Genomic DNA, 15,477 nt, shown 5'->3' with positions numbered 1-15,477 from the left:
TACTGCCCACCTCCACATCCTCTCTAGTATCTTAGAGGGTTTTGAACGAGTGAACAAGAGATGTTTGTTTACAGGGGCTCTTCCATCGTGTTCTGCGTGAAGAAATCTCTTTGGCAAAGCTTGTGAGAATGAAGCCAGAAGAACTTGTCTCCGAAGGGCTTTCCATGTGGAAAGAGAGATCGTCAAATCCTGTGTGTGCCGACGGGAGAGGCGGCTGCGGATGCCAGAAGCCTGACACCAACGCCGCCCCCAACCCCACCCCAGAGTGAATGAATAGCCTATTGGCATGAGAGAGTCCCCTTGGGAAAGAAGGGCTAAGGGTTCACGTTTGTCTGTCTTTTTCATCTTAGGTGATGGAGTCCGGAACTAACTTGCATAATGAGACTAAGAAGCCGACCGTTAAACCGGAAACTATTCCCGATATGGAAGATTCTCTGCCCGTATCAGATTGTGATGTAAGCGTTTAGGATTTCCAGTGCTCACGAGAATTGACAAAGATGATCCCGTTCCAGACGTTGTTAGGTGCCTGAATTACCGGGCAAGACGCGGGGCTGACACAAGTGTGTGTCGTTGTATTGCTTCTCAAGTACTTGTATTCAGTAGTCCTCTTCCTCTGTTTTCAGTGGTTCTTCATCACGTGAGATGTTTTTTCCGTGGGTGCTGCTAATTTGGAGAGGGGGTGGGAAAGAGATGGCCTCCTCTGCTTCTTGTGCTTTAGGAACAGCAAGAATCGGTGCGGGCGGCCCCCGAGAGGAGCGCGGTACCGCTGCTGGGCCTTGTCGGCGGCATGCTGCGGGACACGACCGGGCAGCACCACACGCACCTCTTTGACCGGAACTGTAAGATCTGCACAGGTGAGCCGATGTGGGGGGAGACTGTGGAGACCCTTCTCAGGACGGCTGCATTCGAACCAAGTTCCACAGTGGAAAGGCTAGAATCGTTTCTTCAAGCTTAGGAAGTGAGCCCCTACCTTTACAGTGTGGTTGTTTTAAAGCAGTGATCGTCTGTCTACCCATGGGAAGGCTTTGCTCTCGGATGTGTGGGACTTCTCACGAAGGCCTGCCTTCTGCTCTCCAGGTCAGGTTCCATCGTCGGAAGAGGAGCCAGCTCCGCACAGACGAGAGTGGTCAACTTCTGCCAAGAAGGAGGACTCGAGGTCCAAGCGTGACAGCTCTGCCTCCGAGCCCGCTCTCAGCTCAGCCGAGGATGCGGCCCCAGAAACTCTGCCTGAAAACACCTTGGAGCCAGACCTGGAACGCGCTGCTCGCGCCCATGTGGAGGGAAAGTCCCTCCCGGTGCCTCCAGCCGACGGCCACCCCGAGCCCTCCGCCCTGGAAGGCGCCCCCTGCCCGGCCCCTGGTGGCGGCGCAGTGCTCACCACAGTCACGGTGTCCGGCCGAGACCCCAGGACTGCACCAGGCAGGCCGAGCACGGGCACGGCTCCCTCGGCAGCCCGCCCAGGCAGCGCCCACCCAGCAGAGCCCCGACAGGATGTCCCGAAGCCTCTGCCGACCTCCGTGACGGTGCCCAAGTCCATCTTGGTCAAGCCGTCCACGTTGCCCGAGCCCAGATACCTCCTGTCGGTCCCGCTGTCGCCAAGCATCAGGTGCTGCCCCCGTGTGTGTGGTCTGAGCAGCTGAGCTGTGGCCTTTCTTTCAGATGAACAAAGGAGGGAGCAGTAAGGAGTGATTCACTCGTTTGGCTCTGAAATCCACCCAGATATACAACTCTCCTCAATTTTCTATTTTAGAGAGGCGTTTTTTTAAAGCTTCAGTTTTAGGATGACTAATTATCACCTTAGACATATAGTTGTTGAAAACTGGAATTTGAATTTATAGCCATCCAGTTTATTGCCTATATAGTTTATATTTCTTTGACCAGAATGTTCATATCATTATGATGAAGGTAATTAATTTGAAAAAGTAAGCTATCAAAACTTGCAGGAATTCACTTTGCTTTTATAAACACGTTAAATCAATCAATCAATCAATAAATCTTGGGGATTCTTTGGGCAGAGAAAGATTCACGTATTTTCTGTGGTTTTGTTTTACAGCATCTCGGAGTCCCAGTCCCCTCCAGAAGGAGATACCACCCTCTTTTTGTCTCAACTCAGCACCATTTGGAAAGGATTCATTAACATGCAGAGTGTAGCGAAGTTTGTCACTAAGGCGTTTCCTGTCTCTGGATATTTTGATTATCTCAGTGAGGTTAGAACCAGGAGGGAGAGAAGTGTGTGTGGGTGCATGTGCGTGCACGCGCGCGTTTTCCAAAGGCACTCTGATCCCGCGCTGGAGTCAGGCGTGTGACCACCTTCCTGCTGAGTGTCTGGACGCACAAGCACCTCTGAAGGCAAAATAGGGGTTGCCGGGCCGAGTCAGCAGGTTACGCAGTTTGGACAGTGGCGAAAATTCAAATGAGAAATCAGACCCTCCCTCTTTTCTGAAAAAGCTGAAGCTTGTCTTCCTTCTCCCTCTGTTCCGCTAGAGCTTGTGCCAAAGCTGGGTGTGCATGTGCCCACTGCAGGTGTGGCCAGGCACGGGTGACCTGCCCTGGTGTGGAGGGGTGCACATGACAGGTCTTTTATTTTTCAAAATTAACGAAACAGCACTAGCGTTTCAGACTTGACAAAGAGTGCTCAGTCTCTTCTGAGACATACCTGGATCTTTCCTGTATGTGTATGTTCATAAAAGACAACAGTACCACACTTTGCTAAATGTCATCCTATTTAGCAGAAGGTTATCCTCCGACCACCCTTGGGTTTGGTCACTCATAATCCCGGATGTTAGTCAACTAAGCAACATTTGACACAGTTATTGCCGCTGTGTTTGGGATACTTGCAGTTGTCTTAGTTGTGAATCTCGGGTAGTTTGGGGTGTGCCTCTCTGTGACGGCCACGGTTCCACCGGCCATTGAATCAGAGCTCATTTCACTTAGGACCTGCCCGACACAATTCACATCGGCGGACGGATTGCCCCGAAGACAGTCTGGGATTACGTCGGCAAACTCAGGTCTTCGGTGTCTAAGGTACCTGCCCACAGTCTAACCTCTGCACCCAAGGAAGAAGGGGTTTGTTTACACACGGCTCTTTCTTTGACGTCTCGTCTTGCGCCTTGCTACTTGAACTGTCTCTAGTTGGTGAGATGTTTGCAGGTGGACGTTGAAGTTGACAGCTGGCTAACCTGTGAAGGGGGGTCTGAGTAGCACGACGGTGGAAGCTTTGTGAAAGCGCATGTGCGGTTCAGAGTTAGAAATACAGATGCTGTGTCCCTTGTTGTCTGAGCTGATGGAGGAGAGATCGGGGGAGGCGGCTGGGCTGGAGTCTGAACCGCTGAGATGCGGACGCAGCTGTGTGTCTGCGTGTGCAGTGCTCTTTGGGGGAGGGGCTCTGGTTTTCACTGGGGTCACAGAAGGGTTACGACCCTGGTCTAGTTCAGCCCTCCCGTTTCGGAGGTGCGGGCAGCTCATCGCACGCTTAGTGGTCACTTAGCTCTGTGTCAGACGCTGCCCCAGACTGGCCCTGCACACAGAGTACCCCATCAGTACGAGAGCCCCAGGAGGTGGGCTCTGTGTTGAGGACAGTGGGGCTAAGTAGTTTTAAAGCAGGTCCTCCGAAACCAAGATCAAACCCAGCAGTCTTGAGACTCGGGCCTGTGTCCTCTTGAGCAGCTCATTGTTCTGATGTGTTGGGCAGCAGGGCTGGGACAGTCAGAATCAGGGCTGGTCGCTTCTCTCCTCGCTTCCCTCCTGCTTTTGGGGCTTAGGTGCAAGGAGAAGGGGCTGCCTTTCCGAGTGGCCGCAGGTCAATGCTCCCCGCCCTCTGTTTGTTGCAGGAGCTGTGTCTGATCCGCTTCCACCCCGCGACGGAGGAGGAGGAGGTGGCCTACATCTCTCTGTACTCCTATTTCAGTAGCCGCGGCCGCTTCGGCGTCGTGGTAAACAACAGCAGGCACGTCAAGGACTTCTACCTGATCCCGCTGAGCGCCGCGGACCCCGTCCCCTCCAAACTCCTGCCCTTTGAGGGACCAGGTAGGCCCCAGGCTTCCGCCCACACGTCCCCCCCACGCCCTGCGGAGTCCGTCCCAGCGAGCTGCGTGCCTCACCTAGACCCGGCCTTTGGCAGCGGAACTTGGGAACAGGGGTGAAGCAGCGGATAGTGGAGGGTGGCACGGGAGGTCCCCTGAGGAAGGTGTGCATTGTCTTAGAAAAGTCCTGTGAAGAGGGACAACCCTGTCCGGAGCCCGCCCGCCTGGCATGAGCAGGGTGTTGCTGGCAGGGGCTGGGCAGTGCCGGGAGGGCGGGGCCTGGGCCTGGCCTGCGGGCTCGGCTCCTTGCAGGCATCAGGCAGAGCCTCTTCGCTGCAGGCATTCGTTTTGAGGAGAAACGAAAACTAGCGTTGAGAGACAGGAGCTAGTTCTAGAAATAGTCACTTTGAAATCTGCTGCTCGAATTCTTGTCTTTGGCAGACCACTTTCTGTTCACTCATTCCTTAGAAAGTGCTGCTTCTAAAGAATTATTTGCAGGCTGACCAGAAAGAAAGTTCAGGCTTCTCAAGGGAGCTAAGGGTGATTCCAAAGGGGGCGTGGTCTCTGGGGACCCAACTCCCCTTAACCCTGAGAAGTTGACGGGACTTAAGTCTCGCCTAAATGGGAGTGTCTCCTTGTCCATGGCGCCCCCAAAACGGCTAAGCCTAAAAGATGCTGAGTGTAACCTACGGTGATGGCTCTTGAAGCACCTGCTTCTACAGGCAGTAGCTACGCCCGTGCCCGAGGCCTCCATGTCCATGGCCAGCGCCCCTGCCGCGGCCAGGCACTTACGTGCCCCGGCGGCTCTGCGGCTGGGCCCAGCGTCCTGGTCGGTCCCCGTGACCGCAGGGCTCGTGTCCCCTGACACAACACACGGAACTGTCTCAGTGCCAAACACGTTAGAAGCCAAGCTCTCTGGGGGCTGTCCCACTCCTCGCGCTAAAGCCGTGCCGCCTGACGGGCAGCAGGGAGGGCTGTGGCCGAGGTTCTTGGCGGGCAGCTCCTGGGGCGCCGGCCGGCTCCCTGGACGCCGTGTTCCTGACGCAGCGGTGACGGTGGTGAAGCCGACTTTCCGATACCGTGAAGAGCCTCCGGTCAGTCACAAGGGCGGAAGCCTGTGTGGGGCCTAGTGTGAGCGTAGATCCTGTGACACGCACACTCTGCGCGTCTGTAGCAGCGGGACCTGGGAGGTGATGAAGCCCTGTTTCACCCCTCTCACGGCTCCACCTGCAGAGCCCGCGATGGGGTCTTCTTGCCTGACACCGTCCCGGTGCACCTGGTCACACGAGCAGGGGGCTGCCAGGTTCGGGGCCACAGACAGACCCTGAGGGGGGCAGAGGTGGACGAGGTCAGGCGTGGTGAGGAGGCAGGGGCGCGGGGGCCACCGAGGAAAGCCCCAGTCGGAGCCGCGGCGGGAGCTGGTGCAGTGCTGGGTTGGGGCCCGGCTGGCAGAGGGAGGGGGCCGCGCTGGGTGTTCCGGGGTGACACGGGGACAAGGAAGGCTGGGCAGGGCGCCCACCTCATCTGCTAAGTGACCACACTTGATGACCAGCGGAGTGGACATCACTCCTCCACCTGCATTGCCCAGGCTGTCACTTCCTGAAGGGGATGCTCAAAAGCCTGCAGGTGTTCATCCACAATAGAGAACGAATGTTTCATTAAAACAAAGTAGTAGGAGGGGTTTTGGAAACGTGATTGTACGGGAATTTTTACCATAAACGTTTACAGACTTTTTTTTTCAATCGAAGGGCTTCTAAATCTCAGCTTGTTTAATTTAGTATATATGTTTTTAATTCTAGGGGCTTTATTCACGGAAGGAAGAGCAGTCAGATGGGACGCTGGGCCTAGGCCAGGGTGCCCGGCCCTCCCGAGGGGGTGGGGGGCGCCTGTCGAGGGCCCGCGGGCATCTAAGGTGTGGACCACCCTGAGCAGAGGACAGGGACCTGCCTTCCGAGGCACTGCCGGGAGAGGGCCATTCTCTTAGGCTGGCTCCATCCGTGGTGTCTGCCTTCTGTCCTCACTCTTAACTGCTTCCTGAATAGCAGACCGTTTCCGTGACTTGCAGTATTGTCAGATAACAGCACGTCTTCAGTTTCTGCGTGTCTTCCTGCGTAGCTGTGTACAGATGTTGTAATCAAAGGCAAAACGGTGCTGAATGGAAAGTGCTTCTCTCTCCTTTGAAATCAATGAATATTTCATGGAAACTGGCCATCGTTTGTCTGAATTTGAACCATTTGGTAGCTCTTGGTGCCCATCCAGGTGCACTGTGACGGAGGACTGTCTCCACCTTGCTTTGCCTCAGCCGACGCCAGTGTGCTTCTGGCTGTGCAGGCGGCGGTGCTGCGCTGGGGGCGCCTGGACACGGGCGGGCGGACGGACGGATGGACGACGCTCTCCTCACTGGGACGCGGAGCCCTGGCTTTGCTCAGGTCTTAGGGACCCAAGAGTGGGAGCGGGCGAAGTCTGCATGGGAGCCGAGTGTGGCGGGCGGGCAGCTGCTTCTCCCTGTATTTGCTGGGTCTCTGCCCAAGTCCTCTTTGAGGATGGTTGCTGCTAACTCCAGCACAGTTTCTGTCCCTGCAGAGGTGGACGTTTTGTCTTGTCAGACTCAGACCATAAGAAGGTGTTCACTGTAAATACTGAATAGTGGAGCATGCCAGGTTGATTTAGGGGTAAAAGCCTCATTTGATAGTTGGGCAGCTTTCAGCTGGTTTATTAATTAAAACTAAACCTCATCTCCCGCCGTGCCACGTCCAAGGTGCATGGGGGCTGCTTCCCCCGCGGCCCTGTTGCTGACACACCCGGACACATCCTGGTTTGGGTCTTGGCTCAGGAAATCCACACACACCTTTTCAGCTGTCCCTCGTCCCTGGGTTTGTCCACTTCTCTCTTTGTACGGGTGGTCTGGGGCTGACCCTTTCTTTCACCGTGAAGACTCGGGGACCTACATGCAGCTAGGAAGGCTTGTTTCATCCACACGGGACATTGTGGACACGTTTGCTCCCGCAATTTGGAGGGGGTCGGGCAGGGGTGCCGACACCCCAGTGCTCAGTCTGACCAGTACCCCTTGTCTGGAAATGATAGTTCAGTGGCCTCCCACCTAGTTCTCATCTACTTGATGAGTCATAAGCCTCACCACTGCCCTCAAAGGGAGGTCGGTAAGTAAGCACCCCGCTTGTAACCATGGGACAGAGGCCCTGTGTGGAGCCGGGCGGGCGCCCCGGGCCCCCGGAGGGAGCCCTGTCTCTGCACGCAGCCAGCGTGCTCACTGCTGCTGGGCCGTCTCGGGGCGCCCTTTCCTCTCCAGGGGTCACACTCAACAGTGGTCGCGCCCACAGGGGCCCCAGGCAGAAAATGGGGCCTTCGGGGGAAAGCTGCCCCTGCCACCGCCCCAGTGGTAGTAGCCCTTTGACTGTGGCCAGCGTGCCCTTGCCAGGCGCCTGTCGTGAAGTTGCGGAGTGGGGCGGAGCCAGACATGCCCTCACCTCCCTAAAGGTCACTGCCGAGACCCCGGTAGCACAGTGAATCGTATTCTTCCACGAGTAAGTCATCTCCACGGTGCTCGTTACATTGCAAGTCTCCATGCAGCCATAACGTGCACAGGTGAAGTAGAGAAGGTTTGACTGCTTCAAAAACAGCCCAATTCAAATGTCAAATCCTGGGGAAGATTAGTGGGGAAATGCATAACTAACACTCCTCCAACTCTGGAGCTTTATTAGAACGCTTACGGGTGTGTGTAGATGAAGTAGTTGAGAGCTGAAAGCATTTAAAAATAGTAGCTGCTTAGTTAGATGCTGGTTTCCAGGGAGTTTACTGTTTTCGAAACAAATGTAAATGTTAAGTACTTGAATCCTACCCTTACCTGTGATGCCTGTGACCGCAAAGGGTAGAGTCTAGAGAATCTTGCCAAGTCTGGGGTGTATCGTTTTTGTCAGGAGGCCTATACAGCTGTTGCAAGCTGTAGGGCGGGCGCGCCTCCCGAGGACAGGACCCATCGCCCTGGGTTTAACGCAGGCCTGAGCCTCCACACACAGCATCTTTGCCCTGAAACGTGATTCATGCCACAAGCCCTGGTGTTGGCACCTTAGAGGTTAAGCTCTTCACAGGTAGCATAGCCCATCTGCATCGAGGACAGTGAGGACAGTCGTGGGCCCTGGGCTGCTGAGAGGACGCCCCCGGCCAGGGCTCCCCAGCCCTCCCCGCCCCCGCCCGCGTGGCCGAGCACATTCCTCTGCTGCTCCTGCTCACGGGGCTGGCCAACGCTCCAGCCTGTGGCTCGGCTGGGGACCTGTTCTGCCAGCTCTGGGGCCGTGTCAGTGAGAGTCGGTCCAGAGAGGGCCACGAGAGCCAGTTGAGCTATTGACTATGCCCCAGACTGCATATTAGTGAGCTGTAAATTATTCAGTAAGTGGCTGTTACAGCGAGTGAGAGATTTACTATTTTAAGTTAAAATAATCCATTTTGATTAGAAAGCGAACTTGATAGAGTATCTTTCACATCTGAGCAGAACCATCTGGATGCCATGCTCAGTGCAGTGGGCCTGGCCTTCCTGTGTCCACGCCCTCCTTTGCCCAGCTCCTCCTTCCCCTGAGTCACCACTGTCATTAGAAGGGCAGAGGACATTCTGGAAGCCATTCCTCTCATCATGAGTGGGTGTCTTCATGGGCACCTCAGCCCTTGAATGTCAGCCTGTGAAACGAGGCGCTGAGCACAGTGGGGAGGGGGGCCAACAGTACCTCGCCGATCCATGCGGATGCTGGGCCAGCCCAGCTCACTCTGGCATGCCGGGTCTTCCTCCTCCTCGGGGGCGGGATGGGACATCCGCCACCCTCGTGCTCGGCATGTCACCCCATCTCTGTTGGAATTTAGGAAGGGTGACAGGCGCTCAGAACTACACAATGGGTGTCTAGGGACAACTCTTTGATCTGTGATCAACTTCAAATCACAGAAAGAATAGGAAAAACAGTGCTGATTTTCTTTTTTAGTGAGTCAACCAAAAATATATAGCATGAATGTCTTTTACACAATAGTGATTCATGTGTAAATTGAGTTTATACAATTTGATTCATTTAAAATATGCTGTTGAAACAAAATTTTGGTGCCGTGTTTATCGTTTCTCCCTAACTTACTGATCTGTGACGTGGGCTTCTCTGTTCCCCTGTTGGTATTCCAGGTTTGTTATTACTGTGAGGGTGGCGGAGCCGTACAGAAACAGTAGCATTCCTGGTCCAGTGCACCACAATCCAGAATGTGTGGACCAAGAATTTGTTAAGAAATCATTATGTTTTAAGAACTGTGCAATGTTCTGAAATTCCCAGCGTGTTGTGCGCGTGGTCTGACCTCTGTTGCCCCTGTCCTGAACACCTTTGGGCTTTAAGCCGCACGTCCTGTGTTGACAGAGACCTGAGCGTTCGTTAGCTTTTGAGAAGTTACTGGTCATTGAATGTCTTTCTAAACCTGCAAGAACATTTGTTTTAGGCATTTTGGTTAGCATCACTTTTCCCATCAATTGTCATTTTGACACCAGTGACTCATGAACTTATCGAAGGGCGTGTGCTCTATCGATCCGTATAATTTTGTTGATCCTTATCATTGAGTTGTAGAATTGGTCCTTAATTGAACCTTTAATTTTAGTATGAATAGCTTAATTTACATATTGCAGCTCATAAGTTAAAGTCGAAAGGGGGTGCTGCCTTCCTGATTTGTAGCAAGAGGCAAATGAAGGAACACAGCTAAGAGTTTGTTTAGAAAACATCCTGGTACATACAGGCTTCCTTCCCAGTAGGTGAACGGCCTGGAGTGTGTGCGTGCTGGCCTTCCCCACCTCCCCCAGCGCGCCTCTACCCTAGCGTTGTGTATAATTGAAAATCTGTAATAATTTTAGCACTGGGCGAATGCGCGTGTGCATTGGGCCCTTGGTTTTGTGGTTTGTGGGCCCGTCAGGCTGGGCAGGTGCGCGGTGCAGTCTGTGTCTTTTGCAGCCGGTCTTCGAACACTTGGTTCTATTTTGCCACAGAATTTCCCCCTCCTCCTCCCTCTGGAAACCATCCCCCCGCTGCCCTTCACACCCAGAGTTGACCCCTGAAGGACAAAAGCTACAATTCGATTCTAAAATTTGCACAACTGTTTTGCTTTTTAGGTCTTGAGTCACCGCGTCCAAACATAATACTGGGGTTAGTAATCTGCCAAAAAATACAGCGGCCTTCAAATGCTGGCGAATCAGACAAGACAGAGGAGAAGCGGCCCCGTATTCAGACACAAGAAGAAATGGATGCCGTCCACCCCAGAATGCCAGCAGCCCTGCTCCCTGAGAAGAAACCCCGCAAGTACCCGCTGTGCCCAGGGAACGCGGCTGTCAGCACCACACCCCCGGGGTCTCCCCCACGCCCATCCCCTCCTCCAGAAGCACCAGGTTCGCCGGCCTCATCTTCCGGGTTACAGATACTGTCGTCGCTCAAACCAGGAGCCACGAACACTGTCACAGCATCACCCGCGTCAGTGACGGTTGCGGTGGCCGCTTCCTCTGTCACTACTTCTTCAAAAACAGCTTCACCCCTAGAATATATCCTGCAGACTCTCTTTGGGAAGAAGAAGGCGTTTGACACCCCCACCGAAGAGCCTGCCGAGTCGGCCCCAGCCCCCCACCAAGACTCGAGAGCCAAAGCCGGCGGCGGGGTGCCGTCGGCGCTCCTGCTGGACCCAATTGTCCAGCAGTTTGGTCAGCTCTCAAAAGACAGAGCTCTGGAGGAGGAGGAAGACGACAGGCCCTATGACCCCGAGGAAGAGTACGGTCCTGAGAGAGCCTTGGACACTCAGCTCGGAGACCGCGGGAGACGCCAGGACGCGGACAAGGCCGCGGAGGCAGCTGAGCGGGAGGAGGTGGCCTATGACCCGGAGGACGAGACGATCCTAGAAGAAGCCAAAGTGACCGTCGACGACCTGCCCACCAGAATGTGTGTGGACGCGCACGGCGGGCCTGGCCCGCTGGCGCCCTCCCTGGCCGAGCGGCAGCAGATGATAGAGGAGCTCACCAAGCAGATCGAGGAGCAGCAGAAGCAGGTGGAGGAGCAGGAGGAGGCGCTCAGGCAGCAGAGGGCGGCCATCAGGGCCTCCATGGCCCACTTCTCCGTGTCGGACGCGCTCATGTCGCCGCCGCCGCCCAAGCCCACGCTCCGGCCGCAGGCCGCGGCCAAGGCGGCCGCGCCCCCCGCTGGCAGCCAGGCCCCGGGCCCGAGCGCCGAGGCGCGGCTGAGCCGGGACCCGCGGCTGGCCCGGCGGCTGGCCACGGAGAGCAACGAGAGCGAGGCCGCGCCCCGAGGCCCCCGCCGGCCAGAGTAGCGCCCGGAGGGGCCGCTGCTCCCCCGGGGCCACTTCCAGCCCAGGCGGAGCCAGAGTCAGCCCCTCCACCGTGGGCTCCGGGCGAAGAGGCCCCACTGCCGGCCAAGCAGGACGGCCCCCTGCGCGAGCCCACAGAAAGCCCGGGGCCTGCGGGCGCGGCCAGGCCTGCCCGGAAGGTGCTGCTGCCCACGCTGCAGGGCGCCTCCTTCCAGCCCCTCTTCCCTTGGCAGCACGACGGCCAGACCTTCCACCCTCCCGGAAGAAGGGATTCTTTCTCGGGTCCAGTGTACGCCTGTCAGGAAAAACCTCTGGGCTCTTGCCAGTACGAGGATCAGAGAACTGCGCAGTTTCCCGAAAACCGTGACTCCCTGGCAGCTGAAACCGAAGGAGACAGAGAGCCACAGCCCAGGCCGGGTGAGGGGGCCGGCACGTTCCCCACCGCAGCAGAGAAAGGGGGGCCTCTGCCCCAGTTCCAAGGCCAGCGGGAGCCTGCACCGCGCGTTCTCGGGATGTCGGGCCTTCACGGCCCCAATTTCACAGGCCCCCGGGGGCTAGTCCCTCGGTTCTCGGAAGAGAATTCTAATAACGATGGGCCGAGAGGGGGGCCTCCACCAGGCAGATTCGGGCCCCAAAAGGGGCCCATCCCTTCTTTGTTCTCAGGGCCACACGGGCCACCTCCCTACAGGGATGGGAGGGGCCCATCCGTTTCCCACGTGGGCGGGCCCAGGGGAGCAGGGCCGCCTCCATTTGGAGACCGCAAGGACCCCCACGGGGAGAAGAGGGAGTTCCCGGGGGCCCCGTACGGTGAGGCCTCGGGCCCCCCTGGCCAGAGCGAGGGGCCCGAGCAGGCCCCGTTCCTGGGAAGCGGGCACCGCGCCTTTGCAGTTCGGGGGCCAGAGGAGGCCTCTGCTGTCCCAGTTTAAAGGACCCCGAGGTGGCCCTCCTCCCCCTCAGTTCAGAGGTCAGAGAGGCCCCCCCGCGGGCCACAGCCTGGGCAGTTTGAAGGCCCCCGGGGCCAAGCTCCTGGATCCGTGCCGGGACCCAGGGGGAGGCAGCCTCAGCGGTTCGAAGAGCAGAGGGTCCACTCGCCGCCCAGGTTCACCGGCCAGAAGGCACCGGCGGCCTTGCCCTTTGGGGGACCCCGGGGGGCCACTCCCTTCCCCGAGAAGAGCGAATCGGTGCTTCCACACTTCCACTGCCAGGGCCCGGCCACCCCCGGAGCCAAGCCGGCGCCCCGGGCGCTGCTGGAGCTGCCCAGCCACCCGCCCGCGCCACCCACCGCGCCGGCCCCAGGCCCCGAGGCCGAATTCCGCGAGGGCAGGGGCCACGAGTACAGAGGCCCAGGCTGCAAGGGGCGGCCCCGGGACAAGGCCCCGGAGGAGCCCGAGGCCCCACCGCGCGACAGCCGCCTGGGCCAGGCCCTCGAGGACCGGCGGCGCGAGCGGGAGCGTGGGAAGCCATGGGAGCGGGAACGCGGCCGGACCTGGAGCCGCGAGCAGGACTGGGACCGAGGCCGAGAGTGGGACCAACCCCGCGACAAGGACACTGGCCGCGAGCGCAACGCGGGCAGGGGCGAGCGGCGCGAGTGGCACTGGGCCCGAGGACGGAGCTGCCCCCGCGACCGCAGACGTGACCGGGAGAGGTCCTGCAGCAGGGACCACGAAGGCGACAAGGCCCGCGAGCAGGAGCGCCGGAGGGACCGCAGTCGGAGCCCGGAGCGACCCCGGGACCCCAAGGCCGCGGCCCTGCGGGGCGCCGCCCCCGCCACCCAGACCTAGGGCCGCCCGTGAAGCCGCGCTCACGTGCTAAGCAGGTGGTCTTGGAAAGAGCTGGGAGCTGACGCACAGGACAGAACCTTCTGGACTTGAGAAATTACTGTAATTTTGTGTGTGATTATTTCTTAGCAAATTTCACACCTTTACAATTCTGACGCTTTTTAAATAAAAACAAAAAACTAAGAACTCTTTAACATGTCCATTTGAATGTACTGAAATGGGAAAGTACCTACAAGAGCATATTGCTTTTCAGATTATAAAGTTATCTTTTCTCATAACTTGACTGTTGTAAATTTTAAGGGAGTTTAGTGGACCTCAGAGCCATACCTTTCCTGACATCTTCTCATCTGTGATACCTGTTTCCAGAAGCTAACTTCACAGGGTTCGGGGCAGGCAGCCGCGTGTTTCTGTGCATGGCTGTGTCGGCTCGTCTCTGGAATGTTGAGAAACACCAGACTTACAGGTGCATCTTTCTGTTGTCAAGAAGAAATTTGAAATACAAATTTCAACCAGGAAACAAAAACACATTTCTTGGTTTTGCTCAGTGTTTAGGTATCGCCTTACATGTTCCCCCCACCCCCAAACAGGATTAAAAGCAACATCTGAATAGAAATTGTGGAATTTTAAAGAACAATTTATTTTGAAAGGTGTAAATTTTACCAGCCTAAAGAAAGTGAGAAAAGAAAGCAATTAAGTGTACTTTAAAAGGCAGGGTGGGTGGAGGGAGTAGGTTTCTTTGATTTGGATAATGAGGAACCTATTTGTTTGTTGAAATTTACCATCTGAGCGGTTCGGTTCTCTGTCCCAGGAAAGGTGCACGAGCTCTGCACTGTGGTACTTGTCAGGTGACAAATCTCAACGTTTGTCGTTGAAACGGAACAATATTTGTGTAAAGCCTGAGATGAAAATAGTGATACTAGCTTAAGAACTGCCAACTAGAAAGCTTTTCACTGTGAGGCACAGTATATATACCGCTTCTCGTCATGTGTATTTTCCAAGTACTTCTGAAGTGCGAAAGAGAGAAAAAACTTGCTCATTTATTTGACTGTACAAGAAACTTTGATAATTTTTTTATATTTTCATAAAGTTACTTTTGCAAACATAAAATTAGAGAATTTCATTTTTTCTTTGAGTCTGTTCCATTGAACATCACTACAGATTTTTCAGTTTCTAGCACAAACGTTTAAGTTATGAGAACATCGAGAACTTAGCAATTTGGAGTGATTGGTGTTAGAGACCCTGTCATTAGGTTACGTTAAAGTGGCGGCGAGTTCCAACATCTAACGACATGTGAAGGCTTTTTTAGGTGTAAAACAAAATTTTTCTAATTTAAATACAACAAATGTAAAAAATCAAGTGTGTTTGTTTAGGTTTACTTGATAGAAATTTCTGTAAATTGTATTTTATATTGCAAAGTATTATATCACTGTACATTAAAACATGGAGCTTCATAGCTTTGCTACTTGAAGTAGAATAAGCATCTACAGAAGGTTTTCTGTCTCGTGTGGCATCGCGTTGGAAAGTCGGGTCTGGAGAGGGATGCCTCAGCTCCCGCTTCTTGGCAGTCGGCGTGGTGTGGGCATCGGTGCCCTTTGGCCTGAAGACGCCTGCCGGATGCACCCCGTTCCCGGGATGGTTCCAGCACAGGACCCCATGTCGAGCAGGAAGCCCGAGGCCACGAAGGGAAGGACGGAGCAGCGCACGGTCAGGGGATGACAGAGACGTGGGCCCGGGTGGGGGTGGGGCTGGCGGTCGACAAAGGTACCGACAGGGTCGGCAGGCACCCAAAAGTCCCGGCCGCTGACTCGGGCCTTGAAGGAGCACCGGGCTGGTCACGAGCGTGGGGTGAGGCAGAGCTGGTGGCCCAGGCGCCTTGGCGGGTGGAATAAGGGGCAGGGGCTGGACCAGCAGATGCGGTGCCTTCAGGTCAGGGAAGCAGCCGCCGCTGGGAGGAGAAGAGAAAGGTGTGGGCCTTGCCCTTGAACTTCAGGGCCACCGGTGACTGGCCCCAACGTGGTGGCCCTTGTGCCAGCATTTAGCTTCTCAACACGTTTGTGCACCCAATGCCCACCGTGAGCCCAGACAGCCAGAAAACATCCCTCGGGCAGGACAGGCTCTACCCCTGTGGGCTGGAGAGTCAGTAGCTTGCGGTCTGGTTTACTCGGCTGAGCGCACGACAAACCAGGGTAAAGTGCCGCAAAGCAGGGGTCCCGCGGGGGGACGCCGCCATCACTGCCGTCCCAGAAAGGCGTCGGGCCAGGCGAGGCCTGGAGGGTGGCCGCTCATCTACGGAGAACCCACCGCGCTAGCCTGACCTTGGGGAAGACCGCCCTACGGCGAGG

At 56.1% G+C, this 15,477-nt stretch overlaps 1 protein-coding gene across 1 annotated transcript in view; it reads left to right on the top strand.

The window, feature by feature from the left end:
- The window catches only part of LOC132490649 (death-inducer obliterator 1-like), a 58,898-nt gene extending 44,650 nt beyond the window's left edge, over positions 1-14,248 (top strand). Inside the window, 11 exon segments of the mRNA XM_060099046.1 lie at positions 75-191; positions 351-455; positions 719-854; positions 1,078-1,606; positions 2,054-2,207; positions 2,935-3,024; positions 3,831-4,026; positions 10,162-11,330; positions 11,333-12,225; positions 12,227-12,345; positions 12,348-14,248. Coding sequence (XP_059955029.1) covers positions 75-191; positions 351-455; positions 719-854; positions 1,078-1,606; positions 2,054-2,207; positions 2,935-3,024; positions 3,831-4,026; positions 10,162-11,330; positions 11,333-12,225; positions 12,227-12,345; positions 12,348-13,138 — 4,299 coding nt within the window. The 3' untranslated portion in view covers positions 13,139-14,248.
- The last annotated feature ends 1,229 nt before the right edge of the window (positions 14,249-15,477 follow it).

The sequence above is a fragment of the Mesoplodon densirostris genome, chromosome 5, assembly GCF_025265405.1.
Source record: "Mesoplodon densirostris isolate mMesDen1 chromosome 5, mMesDen1 primary haplotype, whole genome shotgun sequence".
Lineage (NCBI taxonomy): Eukaryota > Metazoa > Chordata > Mammalia > Artiodactyla > Ziphiidae > Mesoplodon > Mesoplodon densirostris.
This window is presented reverse-complemented; position numbering and strand designations above follow the sequence as displayed.